Source organism: Ziziphus jujuba, chromosome 8 (assembly GCF_031755915.1).
Source record: "Ziziphus jujuba cultivar Dongzao chromosome 8, ASM3175591v1".
Taxonomy (NCBI): domain Eukaryota; kingdom Viridiplantae; phylum Streptophyta; class Magnoliopsida; order Rosales; family Rhamnaceae; genus Ziziphus; species Ziziphus jujuba.
Window position 1 is genome coordinate 13,654,573 of NC_083386.1, and position 17,110 is coordinate 13,671,682.

At 32.4% G+C, this 17,110-nt stretch overlaps 2 protein-coding genes across 4 annotated transcripts; both read left to right on the forward strand.

The window, feature by feature from the left end:
* The first annotated feature begins 644 nt into the window (after positions 1-644).
* LOC107413595 (probable receptor-like protein kinase At5g59700) lies at positions 645-3,793 on the forward strand. Its single transcript, XM_048470346.2, has one exon. The coding sequence runs from the start codon at positions 1,081-1,083 to the stop codon at positions 3,526-3,528; it is 2,448 nt and encodes an 815-aa protein (XP_048326303.2). The 5' UTR covers positions 645-1,080; the 3' UTR covers positions 3,529-3,793.
* A 1,771-nt stretch (positions 3,794-5,564) lies between these two features.
* On the forward strand, positions 5,565-11,103 carry LOC107413569 (protein RDM16). Of its 3 annotated transcripts, XR_007239557.2 has the most exons (8): positions 5,565-6,312; positions 6,988-7,266; positions 7,411-7,863; positions 7,946-8,140; positions 8,226-8,386; positions 9,008-9,968; positions 10,309-10,418; positions 10,817-11,103. XR_007239557.2 is itself a non-coding variant. In XM_048469754.2 (6 exons), the coding sequence occupies exons 1-6, from the start codon at positions 5,656-5,658 to the stop codon at positions 9,885-9,887; spliced, it is 2,625 nt and encodes an 874-aa protein (XP_048325711.1). In that variant the 5' UTR covers positions 5,565-5,655; the 3' UTR covers positions 9,888-10,228. The 3 variants fall into 3 exon arrangements, 1 of the variants encoding a protein (XP_048325711.1); XR_007239556.2 differs by having other exon boundaries at positions 10,309-11,103; XM_048469754.2 differs by lacking the exons at positions 10,309-10,418; positions 10,817-11,103 and having other exon boundaries at positions 9,008-10,228.
* The last annotated feature ends 6,007 nt before the right edge of the window (positions 11,104-17,110 follow it).

Here is a 17,110-nt window from a genome sequence, read left to right on the forward strand (position 1 = left end):
TATTATGAGTTCGATAATTTCATACCTTAATAGTGCAGGGCTATAAGATGGTTCTTATTAGGCACTTTTTTTTTTTTATTTTAATCAAAAAACCCAGAAAGCCTATCCAAATTAACACATCATGATAATGTTTGGCCACATAAGAAAATTAAAAAGAAATAGTTGGTGCCAGCCAGTAGAGGACAGGATGGTAAAAGCACCCTTTGGTCGCTGTGGAAACCGCGTTTTAATTTTATACACCTGACAACGACGAGAGTATGATGTCGCATCATCATCATACTCTCTCTTCCACCTCTCTCTGCTTTTCTCTCACTAAGAAGTAAGAACCATCCTACGAAGCCTCTTTCTGTGTCTTTTTTAACATACCACGTACCAACTTTGAGCAGGTGAGCCACTTTCAGTAGCTGTCATCCTCTTTTTTGCTCTATCAACTTGTCTGTACCCATCCTTTTGACTCCATTATCTTTTTCTCTCCTATTTGTTATTCCAAAATATGTTTTTGTATCTTTCTGTACTATTCCATGAATTTGTCAAACTAATAAACGTTTACGTTTAAAAAAATAATAATAGGAAAAGACTTATGGGGTCGTTGTCAAATTCGCAAATAGGTGATGGTGGCCTTCCATCGCTTCTAACTTGTCCACATCGTGCTTTGTGTTCTCATTAAATCTTTTCTTTGACCAGCATAGTTGGGGAGCCCCATGACAGCGAAATGTTTCGTTGTTGTTTTCTTCTTCGGATATTATTTGCAAAATCAACAAGGCATATGGATTTTGCTTACTACTTTCTTTACTGCGCTCAGGTAATGTTGAAAAATTGATCCCTTTTGGTTGAATCACTTTGTTTATTGGATTTCTTTATTGGGTTTTCTCTGAGATCTTGTGTTTGATATTTTGCTATTGTAACCTGAGCTTCTTTTTTTTTTTTTTTTTTGGCCCTTTTGTTTGGGGTCATTTCTGCCCAATTTCCTGTTTCTTGATTTGGGCTCTTCTTGTTGTATCTTCCTTAAATCATCATCCTTTTCTGTTGTCATATAGTTCAAGCTTTTACACTTCTCTCTTCACTCTTTGAGTTGTAGTTATGAGGATTGTTGAGAATATTAGGATAGTTATCTGGGTTTTATCTATTCTTTGTTCATTACGTTTTTCATTACAATTTGAACCTCCAGACAATTATCTGATAGATTGTGGATCATCCAGCGATGTATCAGTTAATGATCGTAAATTTGTAGCTGATGGTTTTAATTCCAGTTTTCTTGAAACCCCAAACGATATCTCTGTCAAAAACAGAAGTTCAATTGCCATATCGTCTACCTTTGGTTCAGCTCTATTTGAAACTGCTCGGATATTTAATGAAACCTCTGATTATACTTTTCCTATCAGAAAGCCCGGGCGACATTGGATTCGCCTCTATTTCTACCCTCTTGTGAACAAGAATTACAATTTGAGCATGGCAAAATTCTCTGTGTCTGCTCAAGGTTTTACCCTTCTCAAAGATCACCAAATACAGAATGATACCCTTGTCAAGGAATACTCTGTGAACATAAGTTCTAATAGTCTAGTTCTCACTTTTACCCCTTCCGCCAATTCATCTGCTTTCATAAATGCATTAGAAGTAGTTTCGCAACCGGATCATCTTCTTCCTAAAGAGGCCAGAACCATTGGCTCACAGGGAAGATACCGAAATTTGCAGAAGCAAGCATTAGAGACGGTTGAGAGGGTGAATATGGGTAATGTAGCTGTGCCTCCTCAAAATGATATCCTTGGGCGACTCTGGGTCTCTGATGGTTCATATCTTGCACATAATAGTTCTGTAATGTTTGTGTCAAAGGAAGATGCTGTGGATTTCACAACGGGATCATCAAAAGAGATTGCTCCCTCTTCTGTTTATGGCACTGCAACGGCATTGAACACAACCGAAGGTTCCACGATTAATGTCAATATTACATGGAATTTTGATGTTAATCCTGGTTTTGAGTATCTTATTAGGTTTCATTTCTGTGACATAGTGAGTAGCTCTACTCAAAATCGTCTCTCCAAGGTCTATGTTAATTCCTGGTCTGTTTCTAGGAACTTTGATCTTAGCAATCAAACATTAAACAGTTTTGGCACCCCCTACTTTATAGATGTTGTTGAGATGGTAAGCAATAATCCTCAGCTAAAAGTAAGTATTGGTCCTTTTAGTGCCGATGAACAATTTCCGTTGGTGTTTCTTAATGGGCTGGAGATCATGAAAGTTAGTGATTCTAGAGGTGGCCTTGATGTGTCTGACTCCTTCAAGAGCAGTAGCAAGACAAAAATTGCGGTTATTGTGGGCTTGTCTGCAGGACTATTTATTGCTGTCGTTTTGGCTATGCTTATCTTTATTGTATGCAGAAGAAGAAGAAAACTAGCACTTGTTGGGCACTCAAAGACAGAGGACGTCGCTGTGATCGGGATGGAAAATAACCATGTCAATAGGACTGGCATTTCTGGCTTGAAAACTGGGTACCGCTTCCCTCTTTCAGTAATTCAAAAGGCTACTGATAATTTTAGTGAAAACTTGGTTATAGGGGTAGGTGGTTTTGGGAAAGTTTATGAGGGTGTTTTGAGTGACAATACCAAAGTGGCTGTTAAGAGGGGAGTTTCTGAATCAAATCAAGGTCTCAGAGAATTTTGGACTGAAATTGAAATGTTATCTCAATTTCGCCACCGCCATTTAGTATCATTGATTGGGTACTGTGATGAGCAAAATGAAATGATCATAATTTACGAGTTCATGGAAAATGGGACCGTTAAGAACCATCTCTATGGCTCAGATGTTCCAACCTTGAGTTGGAGACAGAGGCTTGAGATATGCATTGGATCTGCTAGAGGACTTCACTATCTTCATACGGGCTCTACAAAGGCTATTATTCACCGGGATGTGAAGTCTGCAAACATTCTACTAGATGAGAATTTCATGGCCAAGGTTGCTGATTTTGGGCTTTCAAAGACTGGTCCGGAGATCGATAAGACACATGTCAGTACAGCAGTGAAAGGAAGCTTTGGTTATCTTGATCCAGAGTATTTGACAAGGCAGCAGCTTACAGAAAAATCAGATGTCTACTCCTTTGGCGTGGTCATGTATGAGATCCTTTGCGGAAGACCAGTTATTGATCCATCCCTTCCGAGGGAAAAAGTGAATTTGGTAGATTGGGCAATGAAGTGGCAGAGGAGAGGGCAACTGGAGGAAGTTGTTGACCCTCGCATTGCAGATCAAATAAAGCCGGATTCATTGAAAAAGTTTGGAGAAATAGCCGAAAAATGTTTGGCGGAAAACAGTGTTTTCCGACCTACAATGGGAGATGTGTTATGGAATTTGGAATATGTTCTTCAACTCCAGGGAGTCGATAAAAGACGTAGCCGAAATGATGAACTATCTTCACCAGTTGACCATCTAGAGACCGGCGAATCAACTGCAGAATTCAGCATGGGAAGTATGGGGGACATTGCAGGTGTTTCTATGAGTAAGGTTTTTGCCCAAATGATGAAAGAGGAAATAAGTTAGATTACACAAATGCTGTCAGCTCAACCTGCAATTTCTTATTTTTGGTACTGTTTAATATTGTGCTAAGAAAAAATGGGTACTCAACATTGTACAGAATGGGTGATTGTTCATGTGAGTTTTTACATATATTTTTAGATGTGAAGGCATTAGAAACTGGTGCAAGTTTCTTTTAAATCCTCCAAGAAAAGTCATACTGCTTATGTACAAGCCTTTTTTGTGGTTTTTCTCCATTTCAGTTTTGTTAATTGAGGCTTTCTATTTCTTATGTCTCTCTGCGTTTTTCTGTGTAGAATGAAATCAAACTAGCAGACAGAAACGTGATTATTTGCTTTCTCACGTGAAGCATTTGTATGTAAGGTTAAAATGTGACTCCATAGAAAATGGACTAATTATACTGGCCAATATAGGTCAATCAGAATTAAATATACTCAAAATACAAAAATACTCAAAGTACAAAAACATGAAAAGTTTTCAAGCTCTCAAAGTCCCTTATCTTGTATCATGTAAATATATTCCACCCCTTAAAAAAAAAAAAAAAAAAGCTCTGATTTTGTAAATACACCATGCTTTATATTGTTAATGCAGAGAGCTATGATCTGGTTCAGTAGTAGATCTTTTTCAAGACTGGAATGGCCATGGCAAATGAAGCTAATGACTAAAATTATACAAGAGAGTTACATTTTGCTGGTTATGCTAGAATGGATAAAGTGGCAAAGTCTCCTGTGTTACTCAAACCACAAGATTTTTTTTTTTTTTTTTTTTTTTTTTTTGTTATTGAGAAACAAGTATATCTATTTAGCTTTTATGTTTGCTTTTAAATAATGTAATAAACCACAACCAATAAGCATGCTTCAAAATTGATTCAGCAACTTATCTTTGTTTATGATTCTATATGTTTCTCTGCGAGGACATCCCAGATATTCACTGCTACTCTATCAAGTTCCAGGATCTAATTTTAAGAACACAGAAAAATAAATAAAGAAAAGAAAGAAGAAAAAATTATATGGCATATGGTTCATATTTCATATATTCTGGCCTCATTTATTTTTTCTCCTAGTAATTTCTTTGTGGCAGTCATGCAAGAATTTTGACTAGTTTATATTAAAAAAGTACCTAGGATTTTTACTGCATTTTTGCACGTATGGCAAATCAATGTTTTAAAACTATTTATTTTTATCATAGAAAAATAAAACTGGAACAAATCTTAGGGTCATGCCTCACTTTGACTCTTGCTATATATTTCATTTTGTTATTGTTATATTCAAATTGTATGATAACTTTTAAAACTTTAAAAGGAAAAGAAACAAACACTAATTGTTATAAAATTTGAAAATTTTATAAATGTTTTTATGCATTTTTGAAAATTATAAAAACTCACAATTAAACTTTTATTTGTGTTAAGGTATTATCTTTTTCAAATTTGTGCATGTAGGCCATCAATTTAGTAATAATTAATTTTGTGCGTATATATATATATATATTAAATGATAACTTTTCTTATATTTGAAATTTGGATACATTAAATTAACTTAGGAAAACTTTATAAATTACGTACAAAACAAAATTATTGTAAGTAAAAAAGTTTCTCTCTATCTCTCTCTCTCTCTCTCTCTCTCTCTCTCTCTCTCTCACCGTGAAAGCAAAAAATTTCAAATATTTATCTCCCACATAAAAAGGATATCTATCCACTAGCAGATGAACCTCCATAAAAACTTGTGTAATTTAATTAAAAAAATATTTTTATTGATGATGATGGAAGGAGCACAAATGGATTTTTTTAGGTTAAACACCTGAAGATGATAAAAATAAAAAATTCCAGATAAATAACAAAATCTATTTGTCATTGAAATAGCCATTTTTTATATTTTATTTTTCAAGAATTACGAGAAACCAGTGGCTATATATGTAAGTTTGTACAGAGGATCGAGAGGATCCGGCCCACATAAACAAACCCACCGGTGAAATTAAACCCAACTTCCGGAAGATCCAAATCCAAGGCTCCAAAGCCCTTTCCTGAATCCCATTTATATTTCAATATTATAAAAAAAAAATCCCATTTATATTTCATTATCTTCCGGAGAGTCTGAGAGAGAGATAGATTTTCGGAATCAGAAACCCTAAAGAAGAATGGAGAAAGATAAACCAAGCAAACGTTCGCGGGACGAACGCGATCACCACCACCACAAGCATCGAACTGTAGATGCCGACGACAAGCGATCTTTCAGGGATTCCGATCACCATCGCCACCACCGATCGGACCGTGATTCCAAGCGAGAACGCTCTCACGAGCCGCGCGACCACAAATCTCGCCGCGAACGCTCCTCCTCCGAGCCCAACGATGACCGCGAGGGCTTGCGCGATCGTGATTCCAAGCAGCGCGAGAGGTCCTACGAGAGAGAAGGGAGCAGAGATAGAGATAGGGCTAAGCATCGCGAGGATGAGTCCGTGGAGAGGAGGCATAAGAGGAAGGAGAGGGGAGGGAGTGAGGATAGAGGGTTTGATGGTGGAGAGAAGAGAGCCAAAGTTTTGGAGGAAGTGAAGAAGGAGAAGAAGCGGTTTGATGAGGATGGGAAGGATATCGTCAATGGTGGTCAGAGGGAGAGAAGGAGGTTTGAGGATCGTCGGCTGAAGGAAGAAGAATTCTATGACAAAGACAATGACGGAGTTTCCGTGCAAGGGGAGGAGCTGAATACGAGTGATGTTAAGGACGTTAAAAAACAAGTGGCTGATGGTCATTTTGATAATTCTCAGAGCGCCACTGGCACCGCTAATGGGGGTGGTTTGGTGGGTAACGTTATTATTGCTCAGTTTTCTTTCTTTCTTTACTGGTCTGCGTCCATATTTTATTCGAAGTAATATTTTTGCATATGCTTTTTTTTTTTTTTTTTTTTTTTGGGGCATGGTTTAGAAATCTAAGTGAATGATAGTTTCTGGTTTAGAAATCTAATCTGAGCTCCTCAACGTCCCGCAACAAAATTTTCTTCTGGGGGACAGGGCTCAGGATAATATGAGCTCCTCAACGTCGGGCAACATGTTGCAGGATGTTCAAGAGCCCAGGATATTATGAGCTCTGTCCCCCCGGACAAGGGGACTATTAATATATATACATATTTATATTTAACGTGCTTTCACTTTATTTAATTCTTATTTTATACACATTAGTTTGTTTCCATGACATTTTGTTCCCAAAGTCATAGGAAACTTGGCTAGGTAATATCTTTAGTGTTTGAGGACATCAGTGTGCGTTTTCAGTATTTTTTTTTTTTTTTTTTTTTGGTTTTTACCTATTTTATAGGGATTTTTGTTTGTAGCTGTTTCCTACTTTCAATTGTATTATGACTCAATGGTTTATATACAGATTATTTTCTCTTCATTTTCTAATTTTGATGCTTGCCCCTCTATCAACCTCTCTTCTGTTTTTGCATATTGATTTGTATATTCTATTTTCAATGATACTAGGGTGGTGGTCTGGAATCACTCGCAATGGCATCAAGGAATGTGCCTGAGACTTCTTTATCCCCTAGCCATCCCCTTCCTACAAAGGTATCTTCAATTTCTACCACACATGAAAATAAGGGAGTTAGTATTACCAGGTCTCATGAGGTTCATGGAAAATCTAGTACAGATGGGACATCTTCAACGGCTGGAAAAAGTGGAAATCTTTCTGTTGATGCTGTTAAGAAAACTTTACAGAAGCAGAAGGAACTGTTGGAGAAGCTGAAGAACAATAAAAATTTGGTAAAGTTACTGTAAACTTTATACCTTGTTTTCTGTTGTTGACCTCTTCATCTTCTTTTTCTCTATATCGCCATTCCATCATATTTATATTTGCAGAATATCCATTGATTGTGATTCTTATTTGTTATCATTTTCATACTGTAGTTGAACAAAGGTGCTAAGTCAAATTCAGATAACCTGGTCCCAAAAGAGGGGCTGAAGCCGCCACCTGTTTCTGTTGGAACGGTGCATGGTTTGACACCTTCATCGGCGACCACTTCAGCTATTTCTGAGGCAACATTGAATTCCTCAACCTTAATTGCTGGTGGTTCATCTTCTGTGACGAGTGGCACAACTGCTCCTGCTGGTCTTACAACTATTAAGAATTTTGAGGCTGTAAAACGTGCACAGGAGCTGGCTGCCAGGATGGGATTCCGTCAGGACCCTGAGTTTGGTCCTCTCATAAACTTGTTTCCAGGGCAGGTTGCTACAGATTCTCCCCCTCCTCAGAAGCCTACTAAATCCCTTGTCCTTCGTCTTGATGCTCATGGTAGGGAAATCGATGAACATGGAAATGTAGTGAATGTGACTAAACCAAGCAACCTCAGCACCCTAAAGGTTTGTTAGAAACCTTTTAGATAGTTTTCTGTTATTTGGAACCTTTTCATCGTTAATTAATATTATATTTTTACATTTCCAGGTGAACATTAACAAACAGAAGAAAGATGCATTCCAAATTCTTAAACCTGATTTAGAAGTGGATCCAGAATCAAATCCCCATTTTGATGCAAGGATGGGTATTAATAAAACTAAACTCCTGAGGCCTAAGAGGATGAATTTCCTGTTTGTAGAGGAGGGCAAATGGTCTAAAGAGGCTGAGCATATAAAATTGAAGGTATTTACTGTTGACTCTAAAGCCCCTTTTGGGTCCCTAAGAGTATGAATTGTGTCCTTATTTATTTTTCTCTCCTTCTTAACAGAGTAAATTTGGAGAGGCACAAGCAAAAGAGCAAAAGGCTAAGCAGGCACAGCTGGCAAAGGCAAAGGCAGCACCTGATATAAATCCAAACTTGATAGAGGTATCAGAGAGAGTTATCATCAAAGAAAAGCCTAAGGAACCAATTCCTGAAGTTGAGTGGTGGTAAGTTATTATTGCAGTGCAATTTTTATGGCATGCTTTTGTTTTTCTTTTAGGCATTATTCTAGTTGTCTTGTGCTATTTATTCGTATAGGTTTTGGTTTATGAAAACTTTGATCTTTCTGGAGCCCAATCAATTCTGTTTACCCTGTCATTATATTCTTTTTAAAGAAAAGGGTCCTGGGCAACATATATATAAATAGTTATTTCATAGGAAAACAACCAAATGCTAGGAAAAAAGCAAAATGCTAAAAATGGCTGGATATCTGAGTATTCTTTGGGTGTCTGTCAATTTACATTGTGTTTATCTGTTGCATGTTTACTTATCAAATAAAATATGTTTGGCATTTGTATTTGTAGTTATGAACCACTTGAAAAAAAGCATATCAGATCTTATGTGCTCTCGATTGAAAAATTAAAACTGATGATAGGTGGGCTGTGATATTGATTCCTGGAATATTGTAATTACAGTGGAGTTCTTCGATCTATTTTGTAGCTTCCTCTGCCTTTTCATTAACTAGCTGATATGGGACCTTACGACTAATATAGTTTTTTATTTGGTTTATTCTAAAATTTTGATGAACTTGAATTTAATTTTCCAATTATGTATTTGTATCTTATCAGGGATGTGCCTCTTTTATATTCTGGTACTTATGGTGATATCTTTGATGGTGTCATGCCTGAAGATAGAATAAAGATGGAAAAAATCACCATCTATATTGAACATCCTCGTCCTATTGAGCCCCCTGCTGATCCAGCTCCTCCACCACCTCAGCCCCTTAAGCTGACAAAGAAAGAACAGAAGAAACTACGTACACAGCGTCGACTGGCTAGGGAGAAAGATAGGCAAGAGATGATTCGACAAGGCCTGATTGAACCTCCAAAGCCTAAAGTTAAAATGAGCAACCTGATGAAGGTTCTTGGGTCAGAAGCAACCCAAGATCCAACAAGGCTCGAAAAGGAAATTCGGAGTGCAGCTGCTGAGCGTGAACAAGCTCACATTGATAGGAATATTGCACGCAAGCTCACCCCTTCTGAGCGACGTGAGAAGAAAGAAAGGAAGCTTTTTGATGATCCAAATACAGTGGAGACCATAGTCTCAGTTTACAAGATAAATGACCTTTCGCATCCTCAATCCCGTTTCAAAGTTGATATGTTTGCACGAGAGAATCGATTGACTGGTTGTGCTGTTATTTCTGATGGGATTACTGTTGTGGTTGTGGAAGGTGGAAGTAAGTCGATAAAGAGGTATGGAAAGGTTATGCTCAGGCGCATAAACTGGGCTAATGCTGTAACAAACGAGGATGAGGATGAAGATGAAAGTGATGACAAACCTGTTAACAAGTGTGTGTTAGTTTGGCAAGGAAGTGTTGCAAAACCAGCCTTCAATAGATTTTTGATTCATGATTGCATGACTGAAGCTGCTGCTCGCAAAATTTTTTCTGATGCTGGAGTTGTTCACTACTGGGATATCGCTGTCAATTTTTCAGAGGATCAAGTATAACTGCTCAAGCTGCTTGCAGTGAAGTATTTCCGGTTTGTTGTAAATGTCTTTCAACTTGATATCTTTTTCCTCAACATTTTGGTAAGTGACAATGAGTTTTTAGAAACTGCATTATGCGATTTATTTACTCTGTGGGATCATATGGTATGGTGTTAGCTAATGTACTTCAATTTTCTGTTGCCTGCTATTGCCATTTTGGTACAGTGGGTATGTGATACCTGGGATGTATTACAACTCTAGTCCTTTTCTATATAGCTCATTAACATTCACTTGTTTCTCTTATATTCCTGCTTCATTTGCAGGCAATTTATATAAATGCTGCTAACTCTACTGTTTGTTAAGTTTTTGTTTGTAAAAATTATGATGGTTTTTAGAAGCAGAACTGATTTGTGTTTTTTTCTTTTGCAAAAAAACAAACTAGATGAAAATAGGCTTTCATTTCTATTTGAAGAGTGGATGGTTCTCTTGCTCATTTGGTTCTCTGCTCCATTTCCTTTGAAACTACTATGCTGCCGAAGATGGTTCTTTGTGGTAAATTCTGTTATTTTATGATGTTTTTCACTTGTTATAAATTTTTTTTTTTCTTTGGCTATGCTAATCTCTATCTGGCTATATATATATATATATATATAGATATATCTATATCTATATCTATAAAATGGACCACTGGTATTTATATTCCATAATGAACAGGTCAGACCTTAGTTTCTTAATGGGATACGCCTCTTCCTATTCGTTCACATTTTTTATTTGGTTTGGTTATTTTTTTCCATCAAAAAAGATAAGAGTGAGATACAATAGTCCTCGACCGTCTAGTGTATTTTTTCTCTTTATTTTTGTTGGTGTGTTTTTTACTTTTTCCGATATAAAGAATGGTTAATACATGATCCTCGCAGACAATTCCTTTATTTCTTTTTGTTTATTTATAGGTCTTGGCAAATGGAAGACGTTTGCGTTTGTGTTTTTTTTTTTACTTTTTCCGATATAAAGAATGGTTAATGCATGATCCTCGCAGACATGTCCTTTACTGTTTTTTGTTTATTTATAGGTCTTGGCAAATAGAATACATTTTTGCGTTTATTTATGCATTTTGTGTTGTGTTGAGTGGGAGTGAGAGTGAGACCCACCAGTTAGGAGTTGTGGTAGTAAAGCTTGTTAAAAAGGCTCCGAGTGCCTAATTTATTATGAATATAATCATAAACCTTATCATTCAATTTGAGCACTGGGTACCTGTTTTTTGATGCGTGTGTTTTTACTTTTGTATCAGAAACTTTTGACATCCATTTCCATTTTTATTTTATTTTATTTTTTGTAATTTTTGTTGTGTTTTGTATCAGAAACTTTTGACATCCTTTCCGACTTTTATTTTATTTTATTTTTTGTAATTTTTGTTGTGTTTTTACTCTTGTATCAGAAACTTTTGACATTCTTTTTCCAATATTATTTTATATATATATATATATATATATATTTTTTTTTGGTTTTTTTGGTAATTTTTGTGGGAAAGAATTAAGTGAAAAGCATGTTTCGCCAGCTGATGATTTTGTTAATGTCTGTCTGGTCGGATCCAAGGAAGTAATGTTGCTCAAAATGAACACAATTGTTAAACGGCTACTGGGTGCCAAGTTAAAATATAGCACAGATTAGTAAAACAAGTTCCAGATCTGAAAGATAAAACTAATATAATCTCCTCGTGTTTGAAATTAGGATTTCCTAATGAAAATTGAAAACAAAAATAATATATAGTCTATTTTCATAAAGAATATGAATGTATTTTATATAATCATTTTTACGTTTTTACTTTATGTTTTACATTTTTCGTTACAAATAATTAGTAAACTGCTTGTCTATGATTTTCTTTCATTTCTCTTTTGAAATTAATGGGTTTAACCATGGAGACACATCACGAACACACAAAAGGGCCAAAAAAAAAAAAAAAAAAAAAAAACGGTATTGCTATTGCTCTCTTTTACTTTATATTGTTTACAAGATTGCATAAAATAATATTGAAATTAAAATAAAATAAAGCGTTAGTTGTGAAAATTGACGTAATAATGATTATTTGAACATTAATTAATTTAGCTTTGGTGTGGTAGGATTATGGTTTCCATCTTAAGTTTTGCATCTAGTAATATGAGCAGTGTTAAAAGGTTTTTATTTATCCATTTAAAGTTTTAATATTAACTCATTAATTTAAGATGATACTATCAACATCTGACATGTTATTAGAGCTTATTTTGTATCTCTCCTAATTAAATAATCTACACCAAATGTGAATATGTCAATTTAGCAAGTTGTAATGAATAATGATATTGTTTTGTCTGTATGCACAATAATTATGTAAAAGCTAGCACAAAAAAGCAAGTTACCCCATCATTCCAATTCCATTTTCATTTATAATTCACCGACAACCTTTATAACTGAATTGATTTTATATTCTTCACCTTCAATTGTATACTACAACACGTTAGCATTATGCCAACTTTTTTTTTTTTTTTTTTTTGACAAAATTAGTTGCGTTCATATGGGATCTACTCTTTTCAATGTTACTTTGCACATTGTGAACGGACAGGTTGAGGTATACTGGAAAGTAAGGATGTTTTTTCTGACTTAAAAATGTTACCCAAAGAGATCATATATATGTATATATATATTGTAAACAGTTATGATATAGTAAAGATTTATGGTAAAGATATTCTATGAGGTAATCTACGTTATCTTAATAATATCATATCTTTTAAATATATTTTGGTTTTTCTTAACAAAACCCAAAAAGCAAAATAACAATTTTGTCTAATGTTTATCCATTAAAATTATTATAAAAAAATTATTAAATTTTTTAAAATTTGATTGATAATTTATTTTTTTCTATATAACAATCAATATAAATCGCATGACTTGTTAGGTACAAGGTTTTTGTCAAGAAGTTCTATACGTAAATATTTGAGCAAAAAAGTTCTTTAAGTAATTATATTTTTTTGAAAGTATCTCCCTAGTTTTTTTTTATTTTTTATTTTATTTTTTATTTTCTTGCTATTCAAATGTGGGATTATTGCCTTTTGACAGGATAATTATCTTCCAATTAATAAGGCAAATTGCAGTGATGTAACATTGTTCTTTCCCCAAGAATGTTTTTCGTTTTTAATTCATTAAAAATTGAAATGTTATTTGTAATACACGTTAGTCGAATTCTAGCATTTGTTTCATCGTTGCTTCTTTCATTGTTATTTTGATTTGTAAAATATTCTTTAGGAAATCAAAATTGTATACATATGTACAGTATCGGTTTTTTAAAATCACATTATATGTATGGTCTGGATGCATGTCCTACAAGATTACATCCATTAGATTAATCTTGTAAAATTAGAATATTATGATATCATCATAATTTTTCATGCTGAAAATAATATGATCATCAATATATAATATACTTTTTCTCAATAATATATATATTCAATCAATTTTTCATTGTAACATTCTAATCTATTTTCTCGTATCTCATTCATCAGTTTTTAAATTGAGATTAAAAAATATATTTAAAATTTTAAAAAATCTAGAATGTATTTTAAATTTTAAAAAAATTTAATAAAATATTAAAATCTTAAATTGAATCTTATCATAAATCCTGATAGGATCTATGTAAACCCTCTTCAAGAAAATTTAGCTTATAAACAATCTAATAAAAAAAGTTTAATAGAAAATTTATAAAAATGTTAGAGATTCACTATATATGTACTATTTATCTCAACTCTCAATCACGAAGGCAATAACAGTGTTCGTTTTAGCTTATAAACGAAGGAAATCTCTGAAAATGCAACTACGAGAGCAGGGTTTGGCCACGTACAAAATCAATGTAAATCAAGGTGTGGGGTTTCTGTGTCTTTTATATATTTTCAAGCCATTGCTTGATAGCAACCCCGAAGCATGCTCGAATACTTATTATATATCAACATCATGCTTAATCATTATTACATATCACCATCCTCGGTAAAATGTACAGAGCAGTTTTCACCAGGAAAAAAAAAAGTAGAGGGGATTTTTGCTTTTGAAGTACTCTTCTGGCTATTAAGTGTAGTTTTTTATTTATTTTAATTATTTATTTGTCTAAAGAAATTGGTAGTTATTGTCTAAAGAAAAGCTATTGAGTTGTTACCGAAAGACTAATAGACTAATAAATTATTGATTTTATATATTGTCAAAATTAAAAAGTTTTTGATCTTATATGCGTTTGTATATATATATATATATACATATATATGTATGTATGTATTACTTATTATTTGTTGGAAATATATTATCATAAAATAAAAATATATTGACGTGTTAAATATTAAAGATGTCACATTAATTAATAATTTAAAACTAAATCTTTTTAGCGATTGTCATGTGAATAAAATGTCCAAAAGAAAATAAAAACTATATTCCTAACAAATCAAAACTTTATATATATATATATATATTTGGTATCAATTTGTTTTACTTAATTCTAACAAAAAACAACATCAACTAACAAAAGTAACAAAGAAAGAAAATGAATGAAAAAAATTTTAAATGACAAAACTGCATTTAAATAAATGAAATTACAATTTCATTTTATTAATTTGATTTTAAAATTTTAATTTTGTTGCTCAAAGCCAAGACTTATAATCTTCTGCAACTTCATGAATAGGGAAGAAAAATCATCAATGTTGTTGACATTTCGTCAACCTTGTTGGAATTTCCATATCCTAGATAGTAATAGAGGTGTAAGATATGTCTGTCTAAGTTGTCCATAGAAATATAAATAATGTCAGAAAATATCAATGATATTTGAAGTTGTAGATGGAAATTGATGATCTTTTTACAAATTTTGTTGGAAACGTTAATGAAAATATCAATTTTCAATACAAAATATCGATATTATCAAATAATATTGGTAGAAATTGTAGCTTTTTAATTATGTATTAAAATTTCTCATTATTTGAGCACGTTTTATGATGAGAAAAATTTGAAATAACATTTAAAAAAAAAGTAAAAAAATACTATTTTTTTTTAATTAAGAATCAAGTTAACAACCATTAAAACCATTTACAAATGAAGATCAATACAAACATACTACACAAAATTTTGATCATAGGACTCGTATAAGATATCATGATTCAAGAAAGCACCATTGAATTTTTATGATAGTCAATTTAAGAAAGATTATTTTCCAAATCTTTTTATATAATACGCTTAAATACACAAGTTAGTTTTAATAATGAAAATTATAAAATTCCAATAGTGTACTTAATTGGTCATATGGGATTATATAATTCTCACAACTTATAATATTGATGCTTTTTTATTATCCTATGTCTTCAACTGTATACTATATTTCACTTTGGATGAATCCACATTACCCTTTATTTAGACAAATGGTTGGAATTAACAGAGAGAAATATTTATCACATCCACAATTACATGAAAATTATCTCCAACATGATGAGTAGGAAATCTATTGTTATATGCATCAAACATTTCAATATAGTTGTCAATTTAAATTATTAAGAAGTTCTTTTTTATATTGATATGTATTATGAATTATATTTAAGAACTTTACATATATTTACTATTATTATCAAATTTACTATATTTTGATTTCAACAAACACTATATTTACTTTATATACACTAAATTTTAATATTTATAAACTATTTTATTATAATTTGTATTCTAATAATTATATATTATTTTATTTTACTATATTAAATATTTCATATATAAAATTTTTTGTTATAAATTAAATATTTATAATTTTTATACTTTTACTAATATTCCTATTGATATTTCTGTTGATATCGACATTTTTATCAATGATTAAGAGTTTATTTATTCTAACACCTAATATGTGTAAGTATAATCTAACACTTCCTTTTTTTAAAATAAAATAAAAAAAGGCGTAATTAAGCACACCCATTGCACATTCACCAAAAAGATATACCCATCACACTAAAAATTATCATAGACATTCATATGATTTTTAGAACTATGTTATATGATTTTTTTCTGATGTGTGATATGCACATACGAATTATAAGTATTTTTCATTTGAAAACAAATTTTGGAAATGATTGACAAAATTGGTTGATGATACTTTTTGAAGGTATGTAAAGATAAATGTGAAATATAAAAAACATCAAGGATACGTTTGATATGCAAAATAATCGTATGAACATAAATAATTATTTCATATGTTTAACTAATTTTTTATTTGGTATATTTTCAATTCCTGAGGATATATTTTCATATGCTTCATTATATCACTTTCACTGGTCCTTTTCATTTTTTATTTTCACTTGGTCCAGCTTTCCATGCGGGAGTTAAGGAATCTTGCACCTATCATCCAACACACAGCGCATGAGAGCCTGTATCTAATTTACACCTAACTATGCGTCGTCGTTTAAAGTAAAGGTTTGCCAAATATGGACTTTTTTGGTAACGTCAAACTAGACAACAATAACAAGAAAAACAAATCAAGGAGTTGTATGGAAATTACTTTATTGAATAAAAACTCTCTCTTCCGTCCTGTCTGTATATAATATATGTATTATTATTCTATATGGATCCAATAAATCATTAATGCATAATCCAATTCAAAAACTAATAAAAATATTAATGGTAAACTATCATGTTATATTAAAGTTTTTAACTACAACCTTAAATTTACTTAAATTTGTTTAATTTGATTAGATTTATCTTTTAAAATTGAATTTAAAAGGTCAATCTCTCTCTCTCTCTCTCTTTCTATATATATATATATATATATATATATATATATATATTTACATATAACTTTGCTATACTCTCCAACTGATCAATCACTTTATGATGCAAAAAATATTAGATAGAAACTAGCTCTAGTGATCAATCACTATCATGTTATACAGTATCTTTTTCTTTTTTTTGGTAAATATATATATATGAATTTGATACAGAGAACAACGCAAGGGACTTATAGAGAGAAACAATCATTCCGAATCATTAAATTATGCAATCACACAAATTTAATAGTTATGAATTATTATCTTTTTTTTTAAATCCTTCATAATCCTTCATCATAATTAAACTATATATATATATATATATATATATATATATATGTTAGTTTCTATTCAGCAAGTCACCTTACTGAGCAAGTAACATTACATGTGTAATATTATTCCAATGAAAATAGACCCTTTGAAACATTTTCTCACCAGTTG

What these genes read in the sequence shown, in the direction of transcription:
- LOC107413595 (XM_048470346.2), top strand. Translation starts at nt 1,081, where the DNA reads ATGAGGATTGTTGAGAATATTAGGATAGTTATCTGGGTTTTATCTATT.
- LOC107413569 (XM_048469754.2), top strand. Translation starts at nt 5,656, where the DNA reads ATGGAGAAAGATAAACCAAGCAAACGTTCGCGGGACGAACGCGATCAC. An exon ending in TGAAGAACAATAAAAATTTG is followed by an intron (nt 7,267 to 7,410) that starts GTAAAGTTACTG and finishes TTCATACTGTAG; the next exon opens with TTGAACAAAGGTGCTAAGTC. An exon ending in CTGAGCATATAAAATTGAAG is followed by an intron (nt 8,141 to 8,225) that starts GTATTTACTGTT and finishes CCTTCTTAACAG; the next exon opens with AGTAAATTTGGAGAGGCACA.